We start from the raw sequence: 27,709 nt of genomic DNA, 5'->3' as shown, positions 1-27,709 counted from the left end.
GGACTAAGTGTCAGGAAATGATGAAAGTCCTAGTTCTCTTACTAGTTGGTATGACCTTAGGCAAGTTACTAAACCAACCACTAAGTCTTAATTTCCTCATAAGTAAAATAAGAGGGTTGGACCAGGTGATCTCTAAGCCTGTTTGGAATTCCAGCATCTTGTGTTTCATGTTCTAATAGTCTAAATTGTAAGGCAGAGGTTCTTAACACAAGGTTTGCAAACTTGTTTATTTGTTGTTTTTTTTTTTTAACATCCATGACACACACAAAAGTTTAAGAACTTCTAGTCTAAGGTCCCCTTCCATCTCTAACATTCTATGATTCTTGAAGTTTTTTACTTTTTAGATAATCTCTTTATCTGGTCAATCTGACTGTGTCAATATGGAAACATTGTACAGCACAAAACACTTAAGCTTCTAGTATAAAATTAATGTTGCTGTCCTATCTTCCCCTAACAGTTGTTCACTTCTAATTTCTTAACATAGAAAATTTGAAAGATATTAAGAAAACATGAATTTTATTAGTCAACTAGTGTTACAACACAGTCACTGTAGATTTCCCCTTCAGTATTCATCCCACCAAACACTAAGCACAGGAATGTGTCTGTCTCCTTCTGATCTAAGTCATCACCTTTCACAATTTCATCAGCTAAGCCTTCTTTCTCTACATTGCTATTGACACTGCCTATATTTGTATGTTCTTCTGCAGAGGCAGGAGCCACATGCCAAGGAATGATGCACATTGAATGATCCAGTCGTCCAGGGGGTGAATATGTATCAAATTTAAGCAGGCTCCAGTGTTGTTTTTCTGTGTTTGAAAACAAAAACAAAAAACAAACCAGAAACATTCATACATTATTATTGGAATTTAAAACTGGTAAAAAAAATTTTCAGGGGGCATTTTGGTAATATACAAACATCACAAAATGTCATCTGTTGTTCTAATAATTCTATTATTGAGAATAAACTCAAAGTATTATCATAAAGAAAAAAAATGATATATGTCCGTATGTTATTGTTCAGTTGTTTTCAGTCATGTTGGACTCTTCATAACCTCACTGAGGGTTTTCTTGGCAAAGATGCTAGAGTAGTTTGCCATTCTTTGCTTTTGCAAAAAATTTTGCATTTGCATTTTGCCAGCTTTTTTACAGGTGAGGAAACTGAAGCAAACAGAGTTAAGTGACTTGCCCAGGATCACACAGCTAGTAAGTGTCTGAAGCCAGATTTGAACTCAGGAAAATGAGTCTTCCTGACTAAAGGCCTGGCACTCTATCTATTGCACCACTTAGCTGTCCCTATGTTCATGTATCTATATGTATATTAGCAATGTTTATAATTAGAAACTAGAAAAAAAACCTAAATATTTCAAAATTCAACTATTGAATAAACTATGAAATATCAAAATAATACTACAATGTCATTGAAATGATACATGAAGAATACAAAAAGCAGCACAGTAATAGTGGATAAAGGGCTAGCTAGAATCTAGCACAGAACCTGGAACATGAGACATTTAGTTAGAGAGTTATTGAATTGCATTGAAGAAGTAGATGTAAGTACTGTCCCTACACATACTAGCTATGTAGCGTGGGCAATAAATATACTTAACCTGTCAGTGTCCAGACAACTCTCTATGGATGAGCCACAAAGCTGCATTAATGGAGGGAGTTCCATACTGGAAGCTCTTTACTTCAATGAACTCATAGATCTGGAATCCTCCCTCCAAAAAGAAAAAGAGAGGAATATAAAGGTAGCTGAAAAGACATACAAAATAATGTGAAGGGAAAGTAGAACCAAAACACAAATCATGTTGATTTAAACCATATTTTTAAAAAATGTATAAACAAATACAGAGATTAATGAACAAACAGAAAAGAATATGGAGTTAGTAACACATGAGCTATGGACATGAGAGATAGGTTGTGTAGATAGGACTGTCTGCCTCAGAGTCAGGACCATGTACATTCAAGTTCTACCTCTGACACCTGCTGGCTGTGTGAACCTGGACAGGTTACAGCTTCTCAATGGTCTAGGCAACTCTCTAATATGCAGAATGTTAAAATGCAGAAGAGTTACTGTTTGCATTGGTAGAGGGAATTTCCTTAAAGTTCTCTGTGCTGATAAAATCACAAGTTCAGACAAATATTTAAAATGGATATATTATATGTAGAAAGTATTTTTAGGTATAAATAGCTATAAGAGTATTTTATTTGGTGTTTCTGTTGTTGGAAATTAAGAGATCGATAAATTATTTAAAAATAAAGAACAAAGAAGAGAAATAAACAGAGAGAAAGGAAGAAAGTCAAAGGAACCAGTGTTTATAGCAAGGGTTCATAACCTGTGGTCCATGAATTTTTAAAAAATATTTTTATAATGGTACTTCAATATAATTAACTTCCTTTGTAATTCTATGTATTTCATTTTATGCCCTTAAAAATATTATTCTGAGAAGGGGTCCATTGGCTTCACTAGATTGCCCAAGGGATCCTGGACACAAAGGTTACGAACCATAGTTCTACACAGCATGAAACCCACCCCTTTCCCAGCCCAGGTACTCTGGGACTCACTGAATAAGCCAGGCCTCTAAGATCTGCACAACAGTAATAAAGAAAAAGGCCCATGGCAGTTACTTTTATGTCAAAATTTCCTCATAGAAGCCTTATGTGAACTGATGCAAAGTGAAGTGAACAGAACCAGAACATTGTACACAGTAAACTCAGTATTGTAAGGATGATCAACAGCATAAGACTTAGCTACTCTAATCAAGACAATGATCCAAGACAATTCCAAAGGACCCATGATGAAAAATGGTATCCCTGTCCACGAAGAGAACTGATTAACTGTGAGAGCAGATTGAAGCATACTTCTGTGTGTGTCTTTTCTTTTGCAACATGGCTAATATGGAAATGGGACAGCTAGGTGGTGCAGGAGATAGAAAACCAGGCCAGGAATCAGGAAGTCTCATCTGCCTGAGGTCAAATGTGGCCTCAGACACGTAACTATCTATGTAACCCTGGGCAAGTCACATAACCCTGTTTGCCTCAGTTTCCTCATCTGTAAAATGAACTGGAGAAAAAAATGGCAAATCACCTTAGTATCTTCCCCAAGAAAACCCCAAATAGGGTCATGAGGAGTTGGACATGATTGAAACGACTGAACAACAATAAAATATGGAAATATGTTTTATGTGACTTTATATCATATTGCTTGCCTTCTCAAAGGGTAAGAGGGGACAGGAGGGAGAGAGAAAATTTGGAACTCAAAAATTTTTTAAACGAATGTTAAAATTTGTTTACATATAATTGGAAAATATTTATATCACCAAAAAAAATTTCCCCATAAATGCACCTTCTAATCCCTCAGACTCATTGCTACTCATAGCCTCACTGAAAATTCAAAGTAATGTAGCATTTTCCAGAGTAACAGTTGAAACATTGGTTTAAAGAGGTAAAAACTGAACTTCCTACCTATGTGATATTGGTACATTGTAGCCAGTGCCCCTGTGGGAGCCATTCCTCCAAAGACGTATATGTGCTTCCCAATGGCCACGGCGGAATGGGCAGCACAGCCTGATGGGACATCCCCTGTGGTTTCTAACTTCTCCCATTTCATGTCATCTACCAAAAGAGTGAACATTGTTTCAGAAGCAAATGAGAAAACAACGGTTTCAGTTTAGGTAGATTTCCCTAATTCTCCACCCAGCTGAAAATATTATCTCACCTTCAAGTCTTCCAGAACATTTTATCTCTCTCTCCTTTGCTACCATCACTCCTTTGTATTATATTTATCCTTTCCTGTAGAGCATAACTTTCTTAAAAGCAGGGACTGTTTTGCATCTCTAACATTTAGGATGATGAACATCAGTTTTAGTAAAAAGGACTTTAGAGGGGCCCTCATTCATTTAAATCTTTGTTCTAAAAGCCACAGTTCTATTTTGCCTGCCGTTTGCCCAGAAGAACAAACATGACACAATGAAGGGACATTGACAAACTAAAGTTTATCCAGTAGCCAGAATCATGAGGAAATCAAGGAGATGGCTAAGGGTAGTTGTTGCAAATTGTCCTTATGTAAAATCTGAGCTCTTTCTGGCCTTCTCAGAGCAGAATAGTGGGTCCTAAAAGCCATTAAACCTAGGTTCTTAATGGGTAGTGCTGTCTCAACTATAATGAACAGTAGTGGAAAGAATGCTGGAACTTCAGAGTTTGGAGATCTGGGCTGAGATAACAGCCAATACATATGTAAAATGGGCAAAATTATACTTTTTCTACACATTTTGCAGGATTGATGAGAAGAAAAGTCCTTTATAAACATTAAAACACCATAAGCAGCAGCAGTATGGTGTAGTAGAAGGGGCACTGGCCTTGGAGTCAGGAAAGAACTAATCCCATCCGTGAACTTATTAGTAGCATAACTACGAGAAAGTTTCTTAACTTCTCTGAGTCTCAGTTTTCTTATCTGTAAAATGGGGGGGGGGAGGAATAATGCCTATAGCACCTATCTCATGGAAGTGATTGTGAGGCTTAAGTAAGAATATACCTTAACAGCTTTGCAAATCTTAAAGCTTTATAATACTAAGTTATTGGTATTAAGTGAAGATATAAAAATTAATATTCAGCATGATTACCTGCTTGCAAATTCATATATCTGGTACACCACAAACTGTTTGTAAAAGTCATTTTTCCCATTCCCACCTCCATTTCTACTCCACTTACTTGTGTCTATGCAATATAGATCATCATAGAATTCATCCCCTGCCAAACCACCATGGACAAAGAGCTTTGGCCCCAATGCCACCATCACATGGCCATGACGAGGTGGGGGTGGTTCCCCGCAGGTTTCTGGCTGTGACCAGCTCAATGTTGCTGAAAATATAAAATACAATGACATTAGGCAGCAGTACTTTGGAAACACACAGGTACCCCTCAACTGCATGTATATTGGCATCATTTGAAATAGCAAACTTTTAAAGTTTTCTGAGAATAGATGGATCTCATTTCATGCTGAAGGTCATTCCTGAAAAGTTGTGTTTAAATAGGATCTTGGTGAATAAACTGTCATAATGGGAAAAGCATAGTACATGGGCTCAAATGAGCCAGGTTCAACTCTCGGGTCTGGCATCTCTTGGCTATATTACTGTGGCTATGTTACCTCATCCCTTAGAGGCCCAGTTTCCTCTTTTGCAAAATGGAGATAATAAAATTTGCAATATATACCTTATAGGGCTATTGTGAACAAAGTGCTTTATAAACATTCAAGTGTTCTGGAAATTGGAGCTATTATTATACCCACAGATTTAGAGCTAGAAGAGAACTCAGCATCTAGAGACCATTCATGGTCACAAAATTTGAAGATGCAGAAGAAATGTTAGAAAAGATTGTCACCATCATAGCACTTTTCTTGGCTTTTATCTCCCCCTAAACATTCTACTTTGTATCCTACTATTTGCGTGCACAGAAATTTGGGGGTGGGGGGTGGGGGATGGGTAAGGAAGCTAGGTGTCAGAGTCCTAGTCTTGAAATCAGGAAGACTTGCATACAAATTCTGCCTCAGACACATAATAAGCTATGTGATCCGAGGCAAATCATTTAACCTCTCTGTTTCCTCATCTGTGAAATGGGGATAATAATAGCACTATCTCTCAGAGTTATGAAGATCATATGAGATTTTATATATATATATATGTATGTGTGTATACATATGTAAATGGGCTTTACAAACCTTGAAATATTATGTAAATGTTAGCTATTATTATTGCTGTTGCTATTTTATCAATATAGAGCACAACAGGTGTGGAAATTCTTTCCACTGACAAAAATTAGCAAATGGTCTGGATTTTGTAGTCTTAGGGAGTTGCCTGCAAGCACTGAGAGGTTAAATGATGACAGGAGGTCGGTGTATGAGGTAGTACTTATACTCAATTCTTCCTGACTCTTTGCATGCCACATGCCATATGCCACATCCCCTCTTTTTAAGCTTGCAGGTCTTTGAAGGCAAGAGCTATGTCACTTTTCATCTTTGAAGTCCAGTGCCCAACACATGGCCTTGCATAAGTGCTTGCTAAATGTTTATTGAATTATTATTTAAAATTATTCTATACATATTTCTATTTATCAGTTCTTTCTCTGGATGCAGATAGGGTGGGGGGAGGGGAAAAAAAGGAAAAAAATTACATGATAATTTTTTTGTACGTTTGAAGGGAATAGCAAGTTGTATATAGTAGATTTGCAGTTTCATATACAATCATCTTTTTTCCTGTACAATGTTATGGAAATGCTTGTTTTATTCCATAAATTAAAAAATGTTTTTAAAGCAATCCTGGGCTCTTGGAGGCTCTCTCAATGGTGTTAGGTTCTGTTAGGTTCTACCAGGCTGGAAAGATTTTGAGTACAGCCTCAAAGAAGGACCACACTTACACAGTTCAAGGACCAGGCTAGCTAAGAGCAAAGAGGCTCATCGCTAGAAGGTTGGCTGAAAGGTGATGGGGTTTTTTTTGGCCAAAGCCACTAATGAAATAGATAATTGTTGTTATTATGAAAAGAAATCTATGGTGGAGTCTTTTTTGAAAGTGAGAAAATCTTTTGGTGATGTGAACAAATCCCTTTATTTCCCTCCACCAAATTTATCTGCTCTGTAGCTTAAGTTTTTGTCTGTTAGGTTTTCTCAAAGCAAGCCCCATCTGGAATGGAAGATGCAAATGAAAATTATATTTTACACATGCTGTTACTCTTTTTAAATCTCATTCAAAACTGCCCACTGCCAAAAGAAAGAAATGTAAATGAAATCACTGTTGGGAGTTTCCAATGAGAACTTGAAAGCAAGTATAGATCACAGATGACAGATTGTTAGAGCTGGAAGGGATCTCTGAACACAGAATGTGAGAATATAGATTCTAGAAGATCTGAGCTGGAATGGACCTTAGAACATGGAATTTTAAAATACAGAAAGAGAAGGTCAGAGCTGGAAGGAACCTTAGTTCAGCCTTCTCATTTTATAGATGAGAAATCTGAGATAGAGATAGAAGAAAATCTAGACCCACCCAGCATTTAATTTTGTGGCTGAGGCTCATAAGCTTTCTAGAAAAAACAAACCTCAGAGTTCAAGCAGATTTGAACTTTATGTCCAAAAGATGCCAAATGACTTACCTAGTAGTCAGTGGTAGAGTAGAGATTAGAACTCAGACTTTCCAAACAGGGATCTTTCCGTGCTACCATACTGTCTGATATTTGCATTCTGTCTCTCTGACTCAATTGTAAGCTCCTTTGACCAGGGACCAGGTGCCCTATATCTGTCTCCCTCATAACACCTGATACCATGTTTTGCAAAGGAAGTACCCAATTTCAATTCAATTCAACAAATACCATTTAAATGACTATTATGTGTTCAGCCCTGTGGTCAGTACTATAGATACAAAGATAAAAAATTGACAGTTCATAATCTCATGAAATTTTCAGTCCACTAGGGGTTTGGGTGGGTATACAATAATGATATAAATAAATGTGAAACAAAGCAGAATATGATGGGGGGGAAAGAAAACTCCAAAGTACTCCAGAAAAATATGAGAAAGGAAAGACTACTTTCAGAAGAGGAAATCAGAAAAGGCTTCATTGAGGATCCACCTACGCTGGATCTTGAATTAAGAAAAGGTTCTCAAAAAAAAAATGTTCTCAAAAGTTGGAGATGAAGAAGGGCACTTCAGTCATTGGGGATGGCCTACATGGTTACACAGTAAGAGGAAACAGCCACACAAAACCAGGGAACAGCTGAGTAATCCAGTTTGGTCAGCACCTAGAATGTATTAAGGGGAGATAATATGAAATTACTCATTTGAAGCTATGTAGTAGAAGGTCATGAATGCCAAGATACGACATTTATATTTTATCTTATGGGAAATGGGGAATCATTGAAGGATTTTGGTCAGAGGAAGGCCATGATTAGACTTGTACATTAGAAAGATTATTTTGGCAGCAGTATGAAGGACAGATTGAAGAGGAGAAAGTTAAAGCAATGAGGCTATTAAGAAATAGTATAAGAAAAAGGTGATGAGGGCTTGAAGTTTGTTGGATGACTGAATAAATGAATCATTTGTTAGCCATACTTGCGTCAAATACGTGGAGCTGTGTGTCCTGAACAGGCTTGGCACCTTTTTCCCCACCACCAAAAACATATAGCTGGTTTCCGATGATCGCTGATGCTGTGTGAAATGTTCTTGGGGATGGCGGTGTGCCAGTCACATTAGGAGTGCTCCACATCCTGGTTTCTGATCCACATGTAATTTTTATAAGACAATTTTGGGTTAGCAGGATTGCTATACTATCATCACCATCATATTGCAAGGCCATGAGCCAATTCTACATTTAATAAGAACCAACATTTATATAGCAATTGAATGTTTGCAAAGAGCTTTAAATATATTATGTTATTTGATCTTCATAACAAACCTGTAAAGTAAGCATTTAAAATTATCCCCATTTTGTCCAACTGGGGAATGGCTGAAAAAGTTATGTATATGAATGTGATGGAAAACTATTATGCTGTAAGAAATGATGAAGAGAATGGTTTCAGGAAAACCTGGTAGGTCCTGAACTGATGTAGAATGAGGTGAGCAAAACCAGGAGAACAATGCACACAGTAATAGCAATATTATAAAGAGAATCAACTCTGAAAGACTTAGTGAATCTGATCAATACAATGATCTACCACCATTCCAAGATTCATGATGAAAAATGCTATTTACCTCTAGATAGAGAACTGACAGACTCAGAGTGAAGACTGAACCATATTATTTTCTCTTTCTTCCTTTTTCTTTTCTTTTTTCATTCTTTTGGAATATAACTAATATCAAAATATGTTTTGCATGACTTCATATTTATAATGGATATGGTAATGCTTGTGTTCTCTTTGGATGCAGAGGAGTAAAGGGAGGAAGAAAATCAGGAACTGAAAATAAAAATGAAATTGAATAAAAAAGTAAAGTGATCCCCATTTTATTGAAGAGAAAATTGAGGCTGAGAGGTTAAGTGATTTGCCCAAGGTTACATAGCAACTAAATGTCTGAGGAAGGATTTGAACTCATATCTTCCTGACTCCAAGTGTAGCATTCTTATCTATTGTGCCATCTAGTTGCCACCAATAGTATTTCAAACATCCTCTACTGATGTAGGATACAACCCTTCTGTACTTTAGTAGACGATCATAATGAAGTAGATGATCATAATGAAACACTGTGGGCAAAGACATTCACTCCCTGGTGGCCAACTCCCTGGGGAATAAATTTTTCTGCACTCAGCTGGGCTGGTCCTCTGGCAGACACGCAGTCCCTCATTAGGCCTAAACCTGTAGCTTTTCCAGCTTTGTTTGCATTTTGGTAGTATATTCCTTGAGAACTCATGGCTCTTATTATAAGCAATGATAAAATTATTATCCAATTCAATGAATGAACCTTTATTAAGCTCTTACAGTTTGTATAACACTGTGCCTGGTGCTGGGGTGGGACATGATTGCCTCAAAGACTGCTCTGCACATAATAATGTCTTAATTAAAGTATTGTTGAATTTGTATTTTAAATTAGGGATCAATGGAGCTAATTACCTTTGAAGTGGAATTCTAGGCAATGAGAGATAGGGGTATAAGAGTTATGGTGGTGACATTTTAATAACAACTCACATTTCTATTATGTTTAAAGGTTTATAAAATACTTTCCTCCCAACATCACTTAGGAAGTTGTGCAAAGATTATCATCCCCATTGTAATGATGAGGAAATTGAAGTTCATAAAGCAAAATAACTTGCCTTGGGTCATATGATTAACAAATATTAGAGATAAGACTTGAACTCAAATCTTCCCAATCAAAATCCTGGTAACTATTATCTACAGATCCCCAGGTCACTCCTCTTCTTTCTTCCATGAGTTCAATATCTGGCTCTCGATATTTCTCTCCTCCCCAATTCCTGCTGTCATACTAGGGGACTTCAACATACATATTAATTTTGCCTCAAAAACCCTAACTACTAAGTTCATCAACCTACTCACTTCTCATGAGCTAGTCTTTCAGCCTACCTCAGCCACATACAAAGATGGTCATACCCTGGATCTTGCCATCACTCATAAATGTACCGTGTTTATGTTAGAGAATCCTTAATTTCCCTTATCTGATTACAATCTGATTGGCTATTTATCTCCCCCTCTGCTTTCTCTTACAAAACCCTACTCTTTGCACTGTGACCTCCAATCCTTTGACCCCTCAATTATCTCCTCAGCCATTTCCCCTGTATTAACTACTCTTTCCTTTTCTGCCCATTTCGACCTCTTCGCGAATTAATTCAACTTTATACTGTCCTCCTCTTTTGAATTTTCAGCCCCCTTATCATATTAGCAATTGTGCCTAGCCAAGCCTCAGTTTTGGATCATTCCCACCATTTGTCACTTTCACTCTACATATGTGCTGCTAAATGAAGGTGGAGGAAATCATACCACTTTTCTGACTGGGTCTATTATAAATTTATGTTACACAATCTCAACTGGGTCTTCATTGCTGCTAGGCAATCCTACTATACTTCCCTTATCAAGTCACTCTCCCATTCTCCACAGCAGCTCTTCCAAACCTTTTCATCCCCTCTCAAACCTCTCATAGCTCCCCCTCCCCCCAGGCTCTCAGCTAAGAACTTTGCCTTACATTTCACAGAAAAAATTGAGGCCAGTCACTGTAAACTCTCTCTTCTCCCCTCATCTATCCTCAGATACTTCTGCCACTTTCTTTTTATTCACCTCTGTCTCACATGATGAAGTGGCCTTACTCCTTACCAAGGCTAACCCCTCTACTTGTTCAAGTGATCCCATTCCATCCTGTCTCCTCCAACAGATTGCCCCCTATGTCATTCCCATTCTTTCACTTATTTCAATCTCTTCCTTTCTACTGGCTCATTTCCTACTGTTTCCAAAATGTCCATGTCTCATCCATCCTGAAAAAACCCTCATTTGATTCTTCCATCCCCAATAATTACCATCCTATATCTCTTCTGCCCTTTGTAACTAAACTTTTCAAAAAATCTGCCTACAATAGGTTACTCCACTTTCTCTCTTCTCTCTCTCTTCTTAACCTCTTACAATCCACCTTCTGACCTTATCTTTCCACTGAAACTGCTCTCTCCAAAGTTACTAATGATCTCTTAGTTGCCAAATCCAATGGCTTTTTCTCAATCCTCATTGACCACTCTACAGCTTTTGACACTGATGATCACTCTCCCCTCCTGGATACTCTCTTCTGTCTAGGTATTTCGAATACCACTCTCTCCTGGTTCTCCTCATACCTATCTGACTGCTCCTTCTGTGTCTCCTTTGCTGTATCCTCTTCCAGTCAATGCCTTCTAACCATAGATGTCTCTTAGGTTTCTGTCCTAGGTTCTCTTCTCTTCTTCCTCTATACTATTTTACTTGGTGATTTCATCACTTTTCATGGATTTAGTTACCATCTCTATGCTGATGATTCTCAAATCTATTTATCTTACCCCAAACTCTCTGCTGACCTCCAATTTCCAACTGTCTTTCAGTCATTTCAAACTGGATGTCCAGTAGTCATCTTAAACACGATATGTCCAAAACAAAACTCATTATCTTTCCCCCTAAACCTTCCCTCCCCTCCAACCCTCCCTATTATTGTAAAGGGCAACACCATCCTCTCAGTCTCTCAGACTCAAAATGTGGGGGTCATCCTGGACTTTTTACTATTTCTCACTCCCCACAGCCAGTCTGTTGCCAAGGCCTGTCAATTTCACCTTTACAAACCGTTCTATCCTCTGACACTGCCACCACTCTAATGCAGGCCTTCATCACCTCACATCTGAATTACTGCAATAACCTGCTGGTGAGTCAGCTTGCTTCAAATCTCTCTTCACTCCTGTAGATCCTCCATTCAACCACTAATGTGATTTTCCTAAAGCACAAGTCCAATCATATCACACAGGCACCTCTGCTTAATAAACTCCAGTGGCTTCCTATTGCCTCTAGAATCAGATGCAAAATGCTCTGTTCAACATTCAAAACCCTTATAACCTAGCCTCTCCTACATTTCCAGTCTTCTTATATCTTTCCTACCCAACATGGACTCTTCAATCCAATGATACTGATTGTTACACAAACAAGACACTCTATCTCTCAGGTCCCAGATTTTCTCTGGCTGTCCCCCATGCCTGGAATGTTCTCCCTCCTCTACTTCAACTACTGACTTCCCTAGCTTCTATTAAGTCCCAACTAAAATCTCCAAAGCAAAAAAAGTAGCTCAAAAGAAATGCCAGATGTGCAAATTTAGAGAATTCATCCCAAACATTCATATGGACTATTTGTGCCCGACCTGTGGTAGAGCATTTTGAGCTCATATTAGTCTGATCAGCCACAGTCGGACCCATTGTAACTTGACTCTAATAGTGATATTATTCCAGTCCCCTTTGAGAATGAAGGATAACAGCCTAATTCCCCAACCCCTCCTAATTTCACTGCCTTCACTGTCAATTATTTCTTTTGTTATGCTGTATTATAGCTTGCTTTGTATAGATTTGTTTGCATGCTGTCTCCTCCATTAGATTGTAAACTCCTTCAGGGCAGGGACTGTCTTTTGTCTCTTTTTGTATCTCCCGCACTAAGCACAGTACCTAGGACAAGGCAGGTACTTAATAAATGTTTATTGATTGATTATAAGACCAAGACTAGTGTATATCTTAAATAACCTAGTCTTTTGCATTGCCCCCACAACCCCATTAAACTATAATGTTCTTGAGGTCAGAGACCATGTTTTTGCCTTTCTTTGTATTCTCAGAGTTTAGCACAGAACACAGCATATCATGAGTATTTAATAAATGCTTGTTAACTGATTGACTTTCACCATTATACAATAATGCCTCTCAGACAGAGAGAGAGAAAGAGAGAGAGAGAAAGTTAGTTTCTGGTCCCTCTCAAATTATAACATGTAGGAAATCACAATATTTATCTTATTGTCCCTACGAATACCAGCTATGGGAGAAACCTCCCAGAGTTCTCTAAAACTCATAGTTGTTATAAAGTTGACCAAAATCTTAATGAAAATCCTGTGTATGTGTGTGTGTATGTCCACAAAGCTTTAATAGCTTAAAACTACATTAAGACTTTTTGTGATTAGATACACACACATACACACACACTTCTAGAATAAAATACATAATTATATAAACATAAACACACATATATAGATGCAAAAATATAAACATACAGATGCATATATACATATTACATACACATATAAGTATAATGATATATATGCATCTATGCAGTGATTTATGAGTACAAACCAAGTACTTTCAACATATACTACTTTATTTAATCCTCACAACAGCCTCTGATGGAAAGCATGAAGTAACTGATAGTTCAGAAACCTAAAGTGATTTGGCCCAAGTCATGCTGCTGCCAAGTATAAAAGCTGGCATTTGTACACGGTGTTCTAATCCAGAGCCCATTGCTGAGGAGACAAAGCACAATATTGTGGAAAGAGTACTAGACTTGGAACTTGAATCTTGGTTTTGACACGTCACCCCACAGCCTCACTTTTCTCATTTGTAAAAAGGAGAAAATCCCATTCACACTATCTCCCTTACAGAAATGTCTCATGCAGGAATGCTCTGTAAAGTACTGAGAAATGTGAGTTGCCGCTGAGAGGTCAGTTCCTGACTTTTCTACTTACCAGCTTTGTGACCATGTACAAGCCACTTGTCCTTGTTGGGCCTCAGTTTCCTAGTATATAAAATGCGTTACTTTGCGCCACTTAGCTGCCTTTGAGTACAACCCTTTTTTTTTCCAGTTAGGCAATGGGGTTTAGTGACTTGCCCGGGTCACCTTTGTTATGTATCTGAGGCCACATTTGAACTCAGGTCCTCCTGAGTCCAGGGCTGGTACTGTGTCTACTACGCCACCTAGCTGCCCCTGAGTATAACTCTTGTATTCTTTCCTCTATCCCACACTGGATCTCAGAGTATGGTGCCATCTCTGCAACTTGTCTTAATTATAAAAGCCATCCACAATGTTCTCTGTCTTTGATATTTCTTGGCCTATTGTCAAATTTATATTTTCTAGGGAAGGGACAGGAGCTGATGTAGTATCAGTTCCTATAACAGAAAATTTCAATATCATCAACATCTATATTCTACTACAACTCCTACCAGACTTAGCTTATATAAGGTCAAGGTCCTAATTCTGTTTTCTATCCTGACCAGTCAGATTTGCACAGGCAGAATATTTTTTCCCTTCTCCTTAACCTTGAAAATGAGTTACAAGTGGCTAAGAGAAGTGGGTGAGTGGGTAGGGCTAAGACTTGGGTCTTGGAAGGCATAGGGAGAAATAGGATAGCTGTCTTAAAGGGGGACCACTTGCCTAGGGGTTGTGGGTTCTTGTTCAAGGTTGGGTTGGCCTTCCCAAGTCTCTTATAAACCTAGATTCTGTGAAGGACTGCTCTGTGAAAGAGGAATTAGATTTATTCTTATAGGAACAGTGTTTGGGAAGTAGCAGAGAGGCAGATTTCTACTTCATATGAAGAAAAACATCCTAATAATCAGAGTTATCCAAAAACAGGATGCGTTGACTTGAGAGGGAATGAACTCCCTGTCCTTGGACATTTTTTTTTATAGAAGCTAGATGACTATTTGTGATTCTTCCTGGCTCTGAGATTCTGAAAAATATATTGTTCACAAGGGAAACTGGGCAAAATTGTATGAATGGTTCAGTATATCCCATGCCCTATCCTGGAAAACCAACTCAGATGCAACGATTCCAACAGCTGATCAGTAGAGAATCAAAGAATTCTGGAGTTGGAGTGGACCTTAGGGGTCATTTAGTCCAACTCCCTACTCAGGTAAGAATTCCTTCTACAACATTATCCTGCCACATACTTGAATCACAGGATTTAAATCTAGAAACAATTCATTTTAATTCCTTTATTTTATAGATGAAAAAACTGAGGCCTAGATAGGTTAAGTGACATACTGAGGTGAGAGGCAGGATTCAAACCTGTATTTCCTCTAAATTCACTATATCACCTACTGTCTCTCTCCTCTGGATATACCCTGGTTTTTCAATGTCCTTCCAAAATGTGAAGAACAGAATAGAATAAAACATGTGAAGGACTGCACATTTTCTCAAACATAAATCAAGAAAATCTAATCTACTTTCAGATTATTCTAGGAAATACAATTCTTATTTTCTGTAACATCAGCTTTGTCATACAGTTATTCACTACAATCCAAATAATTTCTTCCATAGGGAATGAGATGATTTCCTCATCAGGGAATGAAGGTGGCCATGAAGCACTTACCAAGATCCAATGCTTGTAAGCAATTTCGGTTCCCTGACTGGTCTGCTCCTCCAAATACCCAGATCCTGCCAGGGGTGCTGAGAGGAAGGAAGCTGGCATGCTCATAGCGGGCCAATAGACCCTCACAATCTACTTCATTCCATTGATGGGTAGCTGTAAAACATTTTCAACAATTATTGGGCTGGCTGGTCAGTTTCCTTTCCTAGATAACCTGGCTTATGTTGCTTGTGGCAAAGAAGTAATCTTCTGTGTACATGTCAATTGTAAATACAGTCAGCCAACTGACCTTACATGTAACAGACAATTAGTACATATTCATTGAATTGAAGTGATCCAAATAGTTTACAAGATAAGAAGGCATCTGCTAAGTGTATGTTAATAATGATACAAAGTATAATTTACTGAGAATACTTTTCATGAGTCTATAGAAGACAAACCCAACATCCCAACACTTTTACTTGACTACAAAAAAGTTATTTTATTCAACGATCATCCATAGAACATTGAATATAAAAGAATAATAGGAGAGTGATTGATTCCAGAACCTACCTGTCCGAACTTCCTTAAACAAAATGAAAACAATGAATTTTCTTTTGCTTTTTGCTAGGCAATTGGGGTTAAGTGACTTGCCCAGGGTCAGACAGCTAGTAAGTGTCGTGTGTTGTGTTTCTGAGATCAGATTTGAACTCAGCTTCTCCTGACTTCAAGGTGGGAGCTCTATCTACTGCGCCACCTAGCTGCCCCAGAACAATGAATTTTCTATAACACTAATAGCTCACCAGAACCAGGAGAACATTGAATACAGTAACAGCAACATTGTGCAATGACCAACTTTGAGAGACTTGGCTCTTCTCAGCAATACAATGATCTAAGAAAATTCCAAAAGACTCATGATGGAAAATGCGATCCACATCCAGAGAAAGAACTATGGAGTCTGAATACAGATGGAAGTATATTATTTTTTCTTTCTCTTTTTTTTCTTTCTTGTGGTCTTTCCCTTTTGTTCAGATTCTTCTTTCACAACATGGCTAATGTGGAAACATGTTTAATATGATTATACATTTACAACCTATATCAGATTACTTGCCATCTTGAGGAGGGGGGAAGGGAGGGAGGAAGGGAGAAAAAAATCTTGTAAAAATGAATGCTGAAAACTATTTTAACATGTAATTGGAAAAAATACAATAGCATTAAGTGGGGAAAAATAATAACTCACATTTATATTAGTGTTTACTAGTTCTTCTTTAATATGAGAAAGACTAGAGGGAAGTTTTTAATATATTGGGGAAAGATATGGGCAAGAATTGCATAGCATGAGGTGAAGAGTTTGATCTTCCCCAGTGAAGGCTGTCTGTATACACATTGAGATTTATCTGAAGTTGAAAGCTTATTAAGAGTTTTATGACCATTATCTCATTTGAATGAATGAATAAATGAAAAAGCATTTATTGTTTCCTATATGCAAACAATCCTGGAAGATTGCTAATAATATAATAATGATAGCTTATACATATAGAGCACTTTGTTAATTAACAGATTTCTCAGATTCTTTCTGGGAGTTTAACAGTGCAAATATTACCCCCATTTTATAGATGAGGAAGTTGAAGCTCAGGAGCCACATGATTATAAGCTGTGTAGCTGCAAGGGACCTTAGAGATCATTTTGTCAAGCCTCCTCATGTTATGGATGAAGTAATTGAAGCTTAGAGAGTTAAGCGACTTGTCCATAGTTACACAGGTAGTAAGAAATAAAGCCAGGATTCACCCTCAATATGCCTGACTGCAAGAGAAACATAAATGGCCTTACCTCTATAAAGCACATTTTTATTTTTTCAGTGTTTTCACTCCTTTTAACTTCACAATAATGTTAGGACTGGTCATAGGATCCCAAGGTAATAAAACTGAAAGAGACCTTAGAGCTTGTGAATCTAGCCTCCTCACTTTACAGATGAGGAGACTGAGGCTCAGAGAGTTTAAAGGATTTGCTCAAGGTCACACAGTAAGTGGTAGAGTTGGGGTTCAAGCCATAAGCCCAATTCAAACTGAATTGGCTGAAAATTTTATAGAAATCTCTCTTTGGCAACCCCAACCAAAAGGACAGTACAGTTTGAAATCAAGACACTCTGCAGCTCTTAATCTTACCCAGATCAATGTAGTACACATCCGAGAAGCTGCCATTAGGATTTGCTCCCCCTACCACGAAGACTTTTCCTTGATCTGTATCTTGACCAGGGGGAAGGTAGAGGCAGTTATGGCCAACTCGAGCACAGGGGCCATGTCCAGGGGGAGCCAAGGAGTACCTGCCAACAGGATTTTGTGTTCAAGACAGCAGGGTGATAAATAAATGAAGTGGTGTATGCTTTCCTTCACCATTAAATATGCACCAGGGAAAAGGAGTCTCGTGCACAGTGTGATTATATAATTCAAAGGAGCATTTTTCCATGTGAATAGAAGCAGTGTGGTGGTGTAGTAGAAACAGAACTGGAAGTGGAGTCAATGGAGCTGGGTTACACTAGCTCTGTGACCATATAAAAGTCACTTGATCTTTTTTGAGCTTTAGTTTTCTCTTCTGTAAAATGGGGGTAATACAGCTTGTATCATCCATGTCATAATATATATATTCATTACAGCTAATTTGCTGCCTAACTTCTATATAGTAGTACCTTTGTATGTTTGTGTGTGTGTGTGTTTTCACTCTTTTCACTTCACAATAACCAGTTAAAATTAGTCATAGGATCCCAGGGTAACAGTTGGAAGTAAATTTTTAAAAGGTCATCATCTTCTCTCATTCCCTCATTTTAAAGATGAAGCAACTGAGGTCAAGTGATGACATAAGGTCATGCCCTTGTATATAGGTGGAAGAGTCAGAATTCAAACTCAGAGCTTCTGACTCTCAGTCCAGCTTTCATTCCTGGACTTCTCATTTTGAAGATGGGGAAATTCAGGTTCAGAAATGTCACAAAAACTTATTCAAGGGACATTTATCTAAGGTGTACTAGAACTGGGTCTAGAACTGTGGCCTCTTGACTTCTCTTGGCCCAGGGTCTGTCATCCAAAACTGTCATTCAGTCTTTTTTCAGTCATGACTTTTCCTGATCCCATTTGGGATTTTCTTGGCAAAGATATCAGAGTGGCTTGCCATTTCCTTCTCCAGCTCATTTTACAGATGTGGAAACTGAGGCAAACAGAATTAAGTGACTTGCCAGGGTTACACAGCTAGTAAGTATCTGAGGCTAGATTTGAACTCAGGCAGATGAGTCTTCCTAACTCCAGGCCCCGAACTCTATCTGCTGTACCACCTAGCTTCTCTTTGTTGTTGTTTGTCCTTCATTTTCAAAGAAGACCAGGACATGGGGAAGGTGATGTTGTGACTTGCAAGTGAATTGGATTTAAGTGAGGCAGGGCTGTGCAAAATCACCTGCTTTATTCTCTCCTCTGGAGCCATCTGGGTCCAGAGACAAGATACAGATCAGGATGACTGGGGATGGCCCCTGATGCAGTGGGATGCCTTAGCCTTTTTAAGCTAAGGTTTTTCCAAGGTCTCAGTTTGTCTGAGACAATGCTCATTCAATGATTAAGGTTGGGTAAGAAATGAGGTAAAGAATGACCTCTTTTACCAAGTAAAAAAAAAATTAATCTGGGAGGGGAAGACCCTCAGGGTTTCTGGCCAAAACAGAAACAGTTGGTATTTGTATACTCTGAACTATCCGAGGCCAAATGATAACCAAGTGAGGCTTGGGCTGGGACCTATTGTTGACCAATCAATGCTTTGGGTTTAAAGCATGATCCCTAAAAAGAAATCTAATCTGTAAACTCCAAGACGTCTTGCAAGATTTCAGAGATCAAAATTTATATTCGTTTGGGCAGAGCACCTGCAGGTAAGGGTATGATTCCCTATGTGGACAGAGGGAGAGGAGGGAGGGAGAAAAGGAGTTCAGGGGAGAGGGAGGGAAGGAGGGAAGGGAGGAAGAAAGGGAAGGAGGAGGAAGAAAGGAAGGGAGGAAAGAAGGAAGGAAAGAAAGAAGGAAGAAGGAAGGAAGGAGCTGAGTTGCCCAACTGCAACTGGCCAGTTGGGTCCCCAGTGGAGTTGCCCTTTGAACATGGATAGGACAAGTATAACAATAGCTATCACATATATAGCTCTTCACTAATTGATTAGACATATTATCTCTTTGAGTCTTACAATCATCCTAGGAGGTAGGTGGTAGGAGCATTATTACCTGCCAATTTTACATAGGAAATATCTGAGCCTCAGAGACGTAAATTGAACTTAGAGGGCATCTCATCATAGAATTGTGAAATTTAGAGCAGGAGGGGACCTTAGAGATTATCTCATTAACCTTTTTCATTTTATAGATTAGAAAACTAGGGTTCAGAGAGATTAAGTGATTTACCTAGAGTCAGCTAATTCGTGTAGAAGAAAGGTACATGTTTTTCCTTTTTCACTGACTAGAGTAATTTGCCCAGGGTCACACAGTCAGGAAGTATTGAAGCTGGGATTCCAACTAGGGGTTTCTGACTCTAAAAATAGGGCCCTTTCTATTGTACCTCACTGCTTCTGAAGAGAACCCCATTGCTATTCTGAGCAATGGGTAGAGGAATAGTGATGCCAATTTAACTGAAACCATATTCTCATACTGGAAATTTTTTTTGTGAAATAATAATGCATAGTAAGAAATCACCAGCATTAGCTTTAAAACCAAGAACATTAGATAGTCATTGATTTAATTCTACCCAATAAATGCACTTAGTAAAATGATTATCTGCTTTGCAATAATTATGCCTCTGATCCTCTTAAAAAAATCAGTTTGAACCTAAATACAGAGGGTACTCTTTTTGTGAGAGGCAGCATGGAGTAGTAGGCAGAGAAGTAGGCTTAGAGTCAGGGAAAGCTAGCTTCATAGTCCTTTTTCTGACACAAAGTAACTCTGTAACTCTGGGAAAGTCACTTAGTTTCCCAAAATTCTAAATCACAGAGCTGCATAAGTAAATGGAGTTTTCTATACTGATGAAATAATAAGTCCAACCAAAATTTATGACTGCAGGAAGATCTATATGGTCTATAGAGTTCTATAGGGTCTCTATCCATCTTTTTTTTTTTAAATTGTAAACTATTTCATTTAAATCATAGCACTTTGGAACTGGATGGGGCCTTAATGGTTATGGAATACAACCCTCTGATTTGACAGAGGAGCAAACAGGCCCACAAAAGGGGATGATAGGATGGAAAGAACACTGGACTTGGGAGTCAAATAGAAGACCTGAGCTCAAATTGATGCCACTCCCCTGACTACCTTAGCTATATGAACTAGGACAGAGGTGTCAAACAGCTAGCCTGTAGGCTACATGTGGCCCACAAACCTTTCCAGTGCAGCTGAACGAAATTAAAATGTAATTGGGAAATGTTTAACAAAATAAATAAAAATACAATAAAACACAGATAATTTTAAAATGTGGTTTTCTAAGTCAATATGCAGCCTTCAGGGATCCATATATACATATAGTGATCTCCTTCTGTTGCAGTTTGACACCACTGACCTTGGATAAGTATTTTCTCCTCGCTGTACTTCAGTTTCCTCATTTGTAAAATGACCAGTTTGGACTACTGTAAATGATTGCTAAGGTCCCTTCCAGTGACTCCTGGCTCTGTCACTAGCTAGCTAGTAGTACGACTTTAGGTAAGCTGCTTTACTTGGTTTTCTCACCTGAAGACTAGATGCCCTCTAAGCTTCCTTCCAACCCTTGATATTCTCTAAAGCACTTTGCCCAATATGCTATAGCTAGTTATTGGCAAAAGTATGTACTCAAATCTTCCATTACTGACCATGTTGCCTTCTGGGGGCAGTCTCCAGGTTCCAAGACTTGAAGTAGCGTCATGGTATCCTATAAAGGTGAAATGGAGGGACTTTTTAGCAACTCACTTTTGTTACCAAAGGCCTTGCGATAATGCCAGGCTCAGGAAAGCTGTAAGCTTTGACGTGAGGACTTTTCATTTCCGTGGCATTAAAAAACAAAAACAAAACGAAAAACAAGTGCTGGTCTTTGTAGACGTTTATTGCATAGAGCCCCAAAGATGCAGTTCCCAGTAAACTACCAAGCCATACTCCTGGGGGAGTGAGTAGTCAACCACTTTGGATTTGTGGGATTAAGGGAATAAAAGAGTGAAGGAGGTGGCGCGTGTGCTCTCGATTAGTAAATATGCAACGGCAGAAGCTTTAACACAGGGATAGCCCGTTTTCAAGTGCTCATCCCTTAAGTGCTCATCCCTTAACATGCTGCTCTCCCATTGTAGTTTCAATCGCCCTTCTCCGGATCCAAGCTGTCCACTCTCCCTTGTCACCTTTACAAACCTTCCAGTTCCCGCCTCCCCATCCCCATCCCCACCCCCACCCCCAATCCCGTAGCTCCACTCCACCCCTTCCCTCTCACCCCCAAAACTGCTTCCTGTGTATTAAGCTCTCGCCCGCTATCGGCTCGATCTGGGGGCTGGGGAAGCTCCAGAATGTGTGGGGCCCAGGACAGCGTTACCACGATACCTGCCTTGCTCAGGCGAGCGAGTGGCCTCAGTCTCTCCGGGCCACAGGATCCGCCCCGTTTAGAGCCTGGGGCTCCACCTTCTGCCCGCACTGATAGACGGGGGAGGGGAAAGCCGAGAGATTTGCCTTCTGTGGCTGAGGGTAAAGTAGGTGCCTTGGTGGTTCTGTAATAACAATAATAACTCACATTTCTACAGCGCTTTAAGGCATAATAATAATAGCTTTTATTTTTGTAGCGCATTAAGGTTTGCAAAGTGTTTTACCTACTTTATCTCTTTCGATCCTCAGAACGATCCAGTGAGGTTATGTGTGCTTTACCTTGAACGCTCTGAAATATGAGTTATTATAATATCTTTTGTCCTTGAACCATGGTTTCAGTGGAATATGGAACTCTCAGCAAGTAAACCCCCTCTGAAGATCTGCTGTTCTGTAATTTATAGTCTTGGAAAATTGTCTGGAGCACTGAGAGATTAAGAACCTGACTTTCTCTGAGTCAAACAGGCCCTATTATGTGGCCTTGAAGCTAGGTCTTCTGACTCCAGAATCAGCACTCTTTCCAGGACACCTTGTTGCTACCTTACAAAATGTTCAAACTCTGCTCATTTTGCTCTTCCCATAATGACTAGCTAACTTGTGTCTCCCATTTAGTTGAAAAATAACAACAATAAAAGCTCACATTTCTATAGTGCATGGTTCTCAAAGCATGAAGGGTTCCTGAGACCTTTTAGGGTTCTGGAGGTAAAAATTATTTTCATAATCATACTAAAACATTTAAATTTCTAACATATAGTAAATAACCACAAACATATCCCATACAAACAAAAGCTTTTTGGGAGAGGGTCCTCAATAAAATCTAAGAGTAAAAAGGAATCCTGAGACCAAAATGTCTGAGAATCACTGTAATGCTTTAAGGTGTACAAAGCACTTTCCTTAAAACCCTTACAAAGAGGCAGGTAGTAGAAGTATTATAATGACCATTTTATGGATGAAGAGACTGAGATACAGAGAGGTGAAATGATTTGCTGGTGGTCAAGACTAAAACTGTCTTCCTAGGAAGCTGTAAATACAGTTGGGGTAGTCAGCTTCCAGATCCTTCCTGTGTGATCATCTCTTTGTCAGGGTGTCCCTATTGAAGTAGTCTTTGGGACACTTAGGGCCTGGCAGCCAAATATGTTCACAAGAAAGTTTAGAGTTGTAAGGGACCTTAGAGATCAACGAGTCCAACCATTCATTTTACAGGTTAGGAAACTGAGGTTCAGATAGAGGGATTAACAAGTAACATGAGAAGTATCATTAAGTATTGGAAAGAGTACTGTCAAGTTAAAAAAAAAAAGAGCCAGTAACTTTCTAGCATTCAGATTCCTAGTATTCTAAACAGGACATTTTCCCATTTGAAAAAAAAAATTCAGGATTATCCCCAAAGTAATTCTTCTTTTCAGTTACTTTAAGGCATTGTTTTTTTCATGTCTTTATCAATTCATTCTAAAAACATTTAGGGCCTACAATGAGCAGAATGTTCTGTGGTAGATTCTAATTGCTAGGTACTGAGCAAGACAAAAGGCTAATTAAGACAGGTATTACTCTCATGAAATTTACCACAATCCAGTAAGTTACACATATCATACAACATCCTGCTGTCTGCAAATGAAGATATTTAAACAGAACTCTATGCCATAACTTCCCTTTCTAGAACAATCTTAAGTTGACTAAGAGCTTTCCTCAAACTTATTATTCTGTTACTTTTCTTATTTTCCAGATCAGGAAACTGAATATCAGGGAAGAGAAATGTCTTCTTTTAGGGACATACCATTAGTAAATGTTCCAAACAAAACCAAGTTCTCCTGGCTCCAAATCCAGGGCTCTTTCCCCTATACCAATGTACTTTGTAGTATGTCTGCCATCCAGTGTCATTTTAAGCCAATTTTTTTTAAGGGAACTTTAAAAGCTAGGTGAAGCTTGAAAGCAATAGGAACAACCTATTCTCATAATGCAGTGAAGACTTTTACCAGCAAGACCATGTTTGAAAGGGGGGAACTAGCTGGAGTCTATGGCATTCAAGAAAACTTGCCCAAGTTCAGTCATTCAATGCTAAGATAAAAATAATAGATCATATATAGAGCTCATTACTGTTGCCACACTTTTTAAATGATTAAAACTTCCTTCTGAAATAAGAAGTACAAGTATTAACATCCTTGTTTTACAGATGAAGAAAATGAGGCTCAAAGAAATTATTCAATTTACCTCAGGTCCCACATCTGGGAATTGAACTCAGGTCTTATGACTCTGGGACCACCATGTTTTCTACTAAGCCACACTGCTTGCACAATTTACCTCTCTACCATACAACCTTGATGTATCACTCTGTCACATTCCCCATTCCAGGCACTTACCTACTGTTCCAGGAGACTTTTCCCTTCCAATTTCTAGTAAATGTCTGTTATAGAGAGAGAAAGATCTGTCTTCCTGAGGGACCTTCACATTGCAAGGCACTTAGGAAAAGTGAGTAGTAAATACTTTGCTCCAGGATAAAAAGACACCTCAGCCTTTAGTTGCCAAATTGGTAACTGACCCAGACCAATCAAGAAGGAGGGCTTGTAATAATAATCCTTCATGCTTGTATTACACTTTATATTTTTCACAACTATTTCACAGGTAACATCTTGTGTGATCCCTACAACAACCCAGTGTGGGAAGCAGGGTGGGCATTGAAACCCCTGCCATTTTACATTTCTCCCATATCTCCTATTAATAATCCCCTCCACCTACTTTCTACTACGGTCAAACTTCACTCTTCTCTGTGCCCTAAGTATACCTTGCCCTTTCCCTGCCTTTGGGCATCTCCTTATGATGTTCCCCATGCCTGGAATACCCTCTTAAGCTATCCAATTTCAATTTATATTTTAAAGCCCAACTCAGATGTGAACTTCTCCAAGAAGCCTTTCTTTATTTCTTCTATTGGTAAGGACCTTTTCTTCTTGGAACTGACAGAGCAGTTTGTTTACATGTCTCTCATTCACTTATCATGGACTAGAGTTAACTGTATCGGTATCTTATTCCTCTTAGCTAAAGATAAGCACTAAATAGAGAGAGAGAGAGAGAGAGAGAGAGAATCTTGGGTATGACTTTTCCTGCCATGGCTAAAGATTGAAGCCCTTTCCACATGGTCTTTATGAGTTGATGTGGCTAAATTTTCATGCACTGATGGCCAGCCTTCTTGGTGATGAGTTTCTCTGTAGCTGGCTGAGTTAGTCCTCTAACAACAGACAAACACTTTGTCACCAGGCTGTACTCAAAGCCTTTACAATTGGGTATAGAACTTTCTAGCCTTTTCCCTCTAATGGTGGAGAATCTTGGAGGGATAAATATAGAAAGGCTTTGTGCAAATAAAACCTTTCTGTAATAATTGCAACTGTCCAAGAGTGGAATGGGTTCCAACCCATTGGAGGTCTCAGGCATGACTGCCTGAATGAAGAAAAAAACCTCCATTTATTAAGCATTTACTATGTGCCAGGCACCATGCTAAGCACTGAAAATACAAATACTAAAGTGAGTTAGTTCCTGCTTTCAAAGATTTTATGTTCTAATGGTTAAGTGGTGGTCAGGAAAGCACGTTTTGGTCTAGGTTAAGTCATAGGAATGGTGAGCAATGCCATAGGGGAGTCTACTAACATATTCTTTCATGAAGTAATGGTAGTCTTGATTTGAATACAGCTTCCAGAACAAGATGAGGAAGGAAATGAGGGTGAGGAAGATATATAGTCATGTCAGCATGATGGAAAATGGCTGAGGTTAAGAAGTATGGTCCCAATGAACAGGTGGACTTTAGAAAAACCTGGAAAGACTTGAACTGATGCTGAGTGAAGTGAGCAGAACTAGGAGAACATAGTACACAGTAACAGCAGCATTGTGGGATGACCAACTGTAATAGACTGAACTCCTCTCAGCAATACAAGGATCTAAGACAATTCCAAAAGACTTATGATGGAAAATGCTATCCACATCCAGAAAAAGAATGATGGAGTCTGAATGCAGATCAAAGCATATTATTTTCTCTCTCTTTTTTTTTTGTTTCTTCTTTCTTGTGGTTTTTCCCTTGGCTTTTAATTCTTTCAGTCAGAGACAAGATTTTAAGAATCCGAGCTATTTAGTGATGCTTGTGTTGACAAGCAGGCCAGACTCTTAAGGAATCTGAGCAATTTAATGGGGGCAAGATATACCTTACATACAGAAAGACTGTGGGAAGATCGGGATGTGATCAAGAAGTGACCCAGTAGTCTGGGGTGACTGGGAGGTAACAGAGAAGGACTCAGAAGGGCCAGGGGTGCCCCACGTGAATGCCAGGGACCTGGGTCACATAGGAGTCTAGATGCAATCAAAGAGTAGCGATCTAAGGTGGGTCCAGGTGCAGACAACGAGGGCTGGGCTGGGTTAGAGATAACAGAATTGGAAATTGGGCAGGGTCAAAGCCATAATGCTAGGACAGTTGAAAGGATTATATTGAGAGGAGCCTCAGGCAAATGCCAGGGCCATGTGGGAGAGTTCAGGTGAAGTTGGGGGGGCTGGGAGGGTTTCCAGGGCCTATACCCTGTCAGAACTATTTTTTTTCCCCTGAGAAGTTCAGAGCCTATTATATAGACTCATTTCTCATTAGTAATCAGGACATCTAAAGCTTGAAGTCTGAGACTTTCATTTTAAAGGTGAAGAAAGTGGGGCCCAGAAAGGAGAAGAGATTTGCTCAAGGTCACAAAGGTAGGATGTTACAGTCAGGATATGAATTCAGATCTTCTAACTCTAAATCTACTGACTGATTAAAAAGACCTTAAAGGCCACGGTCCTATGTGGCTCCTATCCACTTCAAAAGTGACTTTGGCAAAGTGGCAAAAAGGGTTCAAAGGGTGTTAAGCATTATGCAATTTTTGGATAATCCACAAATTTTAATAATAGCTTCAATCCATATTTCACAGGACTGTTGTAAATAGCAAATGAGATACTGCAAAGCTTTAAAAGCTCTTTAAAAAGGTATATAAATGTCAACAGTTGTTATACCTATCTTAAAAAAAATCACAGCCTCACTTCTGCCTCATTCTTGCATGTTAAAAGAGCAGTTCGGAGCCCTGGAATGAGAGTCAGCCATATACAGAGAATCCAGAGTACTAAGTCTGTGTACTTATGGACTGAGGGGACTTCAGCGAACATCTACAATCGACTCATTTTGAAGAGGCAAAAACAGACGCAGAGAAGGGAAGTGACTTGCTGAAGTTAACTGCCGAGGTCGGCAGAGTGTGTAGAATGTCGGAACTGGGAGGCAGCTTGAAGATAATATGGTTCAAACCCCTCATTTTAAAGATGAGGACAACTGAGGCCCAGAGAGAGGACACAAAGAGCATGGAACCAGAGTCCAGACTGGAATCCAGGTCTCATGTCTCCTAGGACACTTTCTATGATGCCACTTACTTGTTTACCTGGATTGGGATCCCAGTCCGGAGTCAGTCAGATAGTTCCCTCCAGTATCTGGGGCTGTCCTCTGCTTGGCGCCGCCGGGAAGGACACGGGCGTGCCTAGGTGCATCCCCCAGGCCTGTGACGCGCAGGGGATTCCCCTCCCTCCTCCCCCTAGCCCCCACCTCCGTACCTGGAGATCAGTCAGTCCGCCTACAAGTTCCTACTAGGTGCCCGGCATTTGCTAAACGCTGGGGTTACAAAGAAAGGCAAAAAATAACCCCTGCTCTCTAGGAGCTCACAGCCCAGCGGGGAGGCAACATGCAAACAACTATGTACAAACAAGATATGTACAGGATAAATTGCATGTAATCTCAAAGGGAAGGCACTAGCAATAAAGGGGATCGGGA

At 39.2% G+C, this 27,709-nt stretch overlaps 1 protein-coding gene across 7 annotated transcripts; it reads right to left on the bottom strand.

Moving 5' to 3' along the window:
• Nucleotides 1-202: 202 nt before the first annotated feature.
• LOC114046869 (rab9 effector protein with kelch motifs-like) lies at nt 203-27,625 on the bottom strand. Of its 7 annotated transcripts, none has more exons than XM_027867440.1 (9): nt 27,316-27,433; nt 21,866-22,025; nt 21,150-21,208; nt 17,468-17,625; nt 15,327-15,479; nt 8,094-8,255; nt 4,711-4,860; nt 3,466-3,615; nt 203-806 (listed from the first exon to the last, which is right to left on the bottom strand). In XM_027867440.1, exons 3-9 carry the CDS (start codon nt 21,200-21,202, stop codon nt 520-522), a joined length of 1,113 nt encoding a protein of 370 aa, XP_027723241.1. In that variant the 5' UTR covers nt 21,203-21,208; nt 21,866-22,025; nt 27,316-27,433; the 3' UTR covers nt 203-519. The 7 variants fall into 7 exon arrangements, with proteins under 7 accessions (XP_027723241.1, XP_027723242.1, XP_027723243.1 ...); XM_027867441.1 differs by having other exon boundaries at nt 27,324-27,433; XM_027867442.1 differs by lacking the exons at nt 21,866-22,025; nt 27,316-27,433 and adding an exon at nt 27,493-27,625.
• Nucleotides 27,626-27,709: the final 84 nt, after the last annotated feature.

Source organism: Vombatus ursinus, unplaced genomic scaffold (assembly GCF_900497805.2).
Source record: "Vombatus ursinus unplaced genomic scaffold, bare-nosed wombat genome assembly UNPS02014786.1, whole genome shotgun sequence".
NCBI classification, from domain to species: domain Eukaryota; kingdom Metazoa; phylum Chordata; class Mammalia; order Diprotodontia; family Vombatidae; genus Vombatus; species Vombatus ursinus.
Note: the sequence above shows the minus strand (reverse complement) of the source record. Positions and strands in the feature narration are given on the sequence as shown.

What these genes read in the sequence shown, in the direction of transcription:
- LOC114046869 (XM_027867442.1), bottom strand. Translation starts at nt 21,202, where the DNA reads ATGACGCTACTTCAAGTCTTGGAACCTGGAGACTGCCCCCAGAAGGCA. An exon ending in TGTGTACTACATTGATCTGG is followed by an intron (nt 15,480 to 17,467) that starts GTAAGATTAAGA and finishes AATGTTTTACAG; the next exon opens with CTACCCATCAATGGAATGAA. An exon ending in AATGTACCAATATCACATAG is followed by an intron (nt 807 to 3,465) that starts GTAGGAAGTTCA and finishes TTTCAAACACAG; the next exon opens with AAAAACAACACTGGAGCCTG.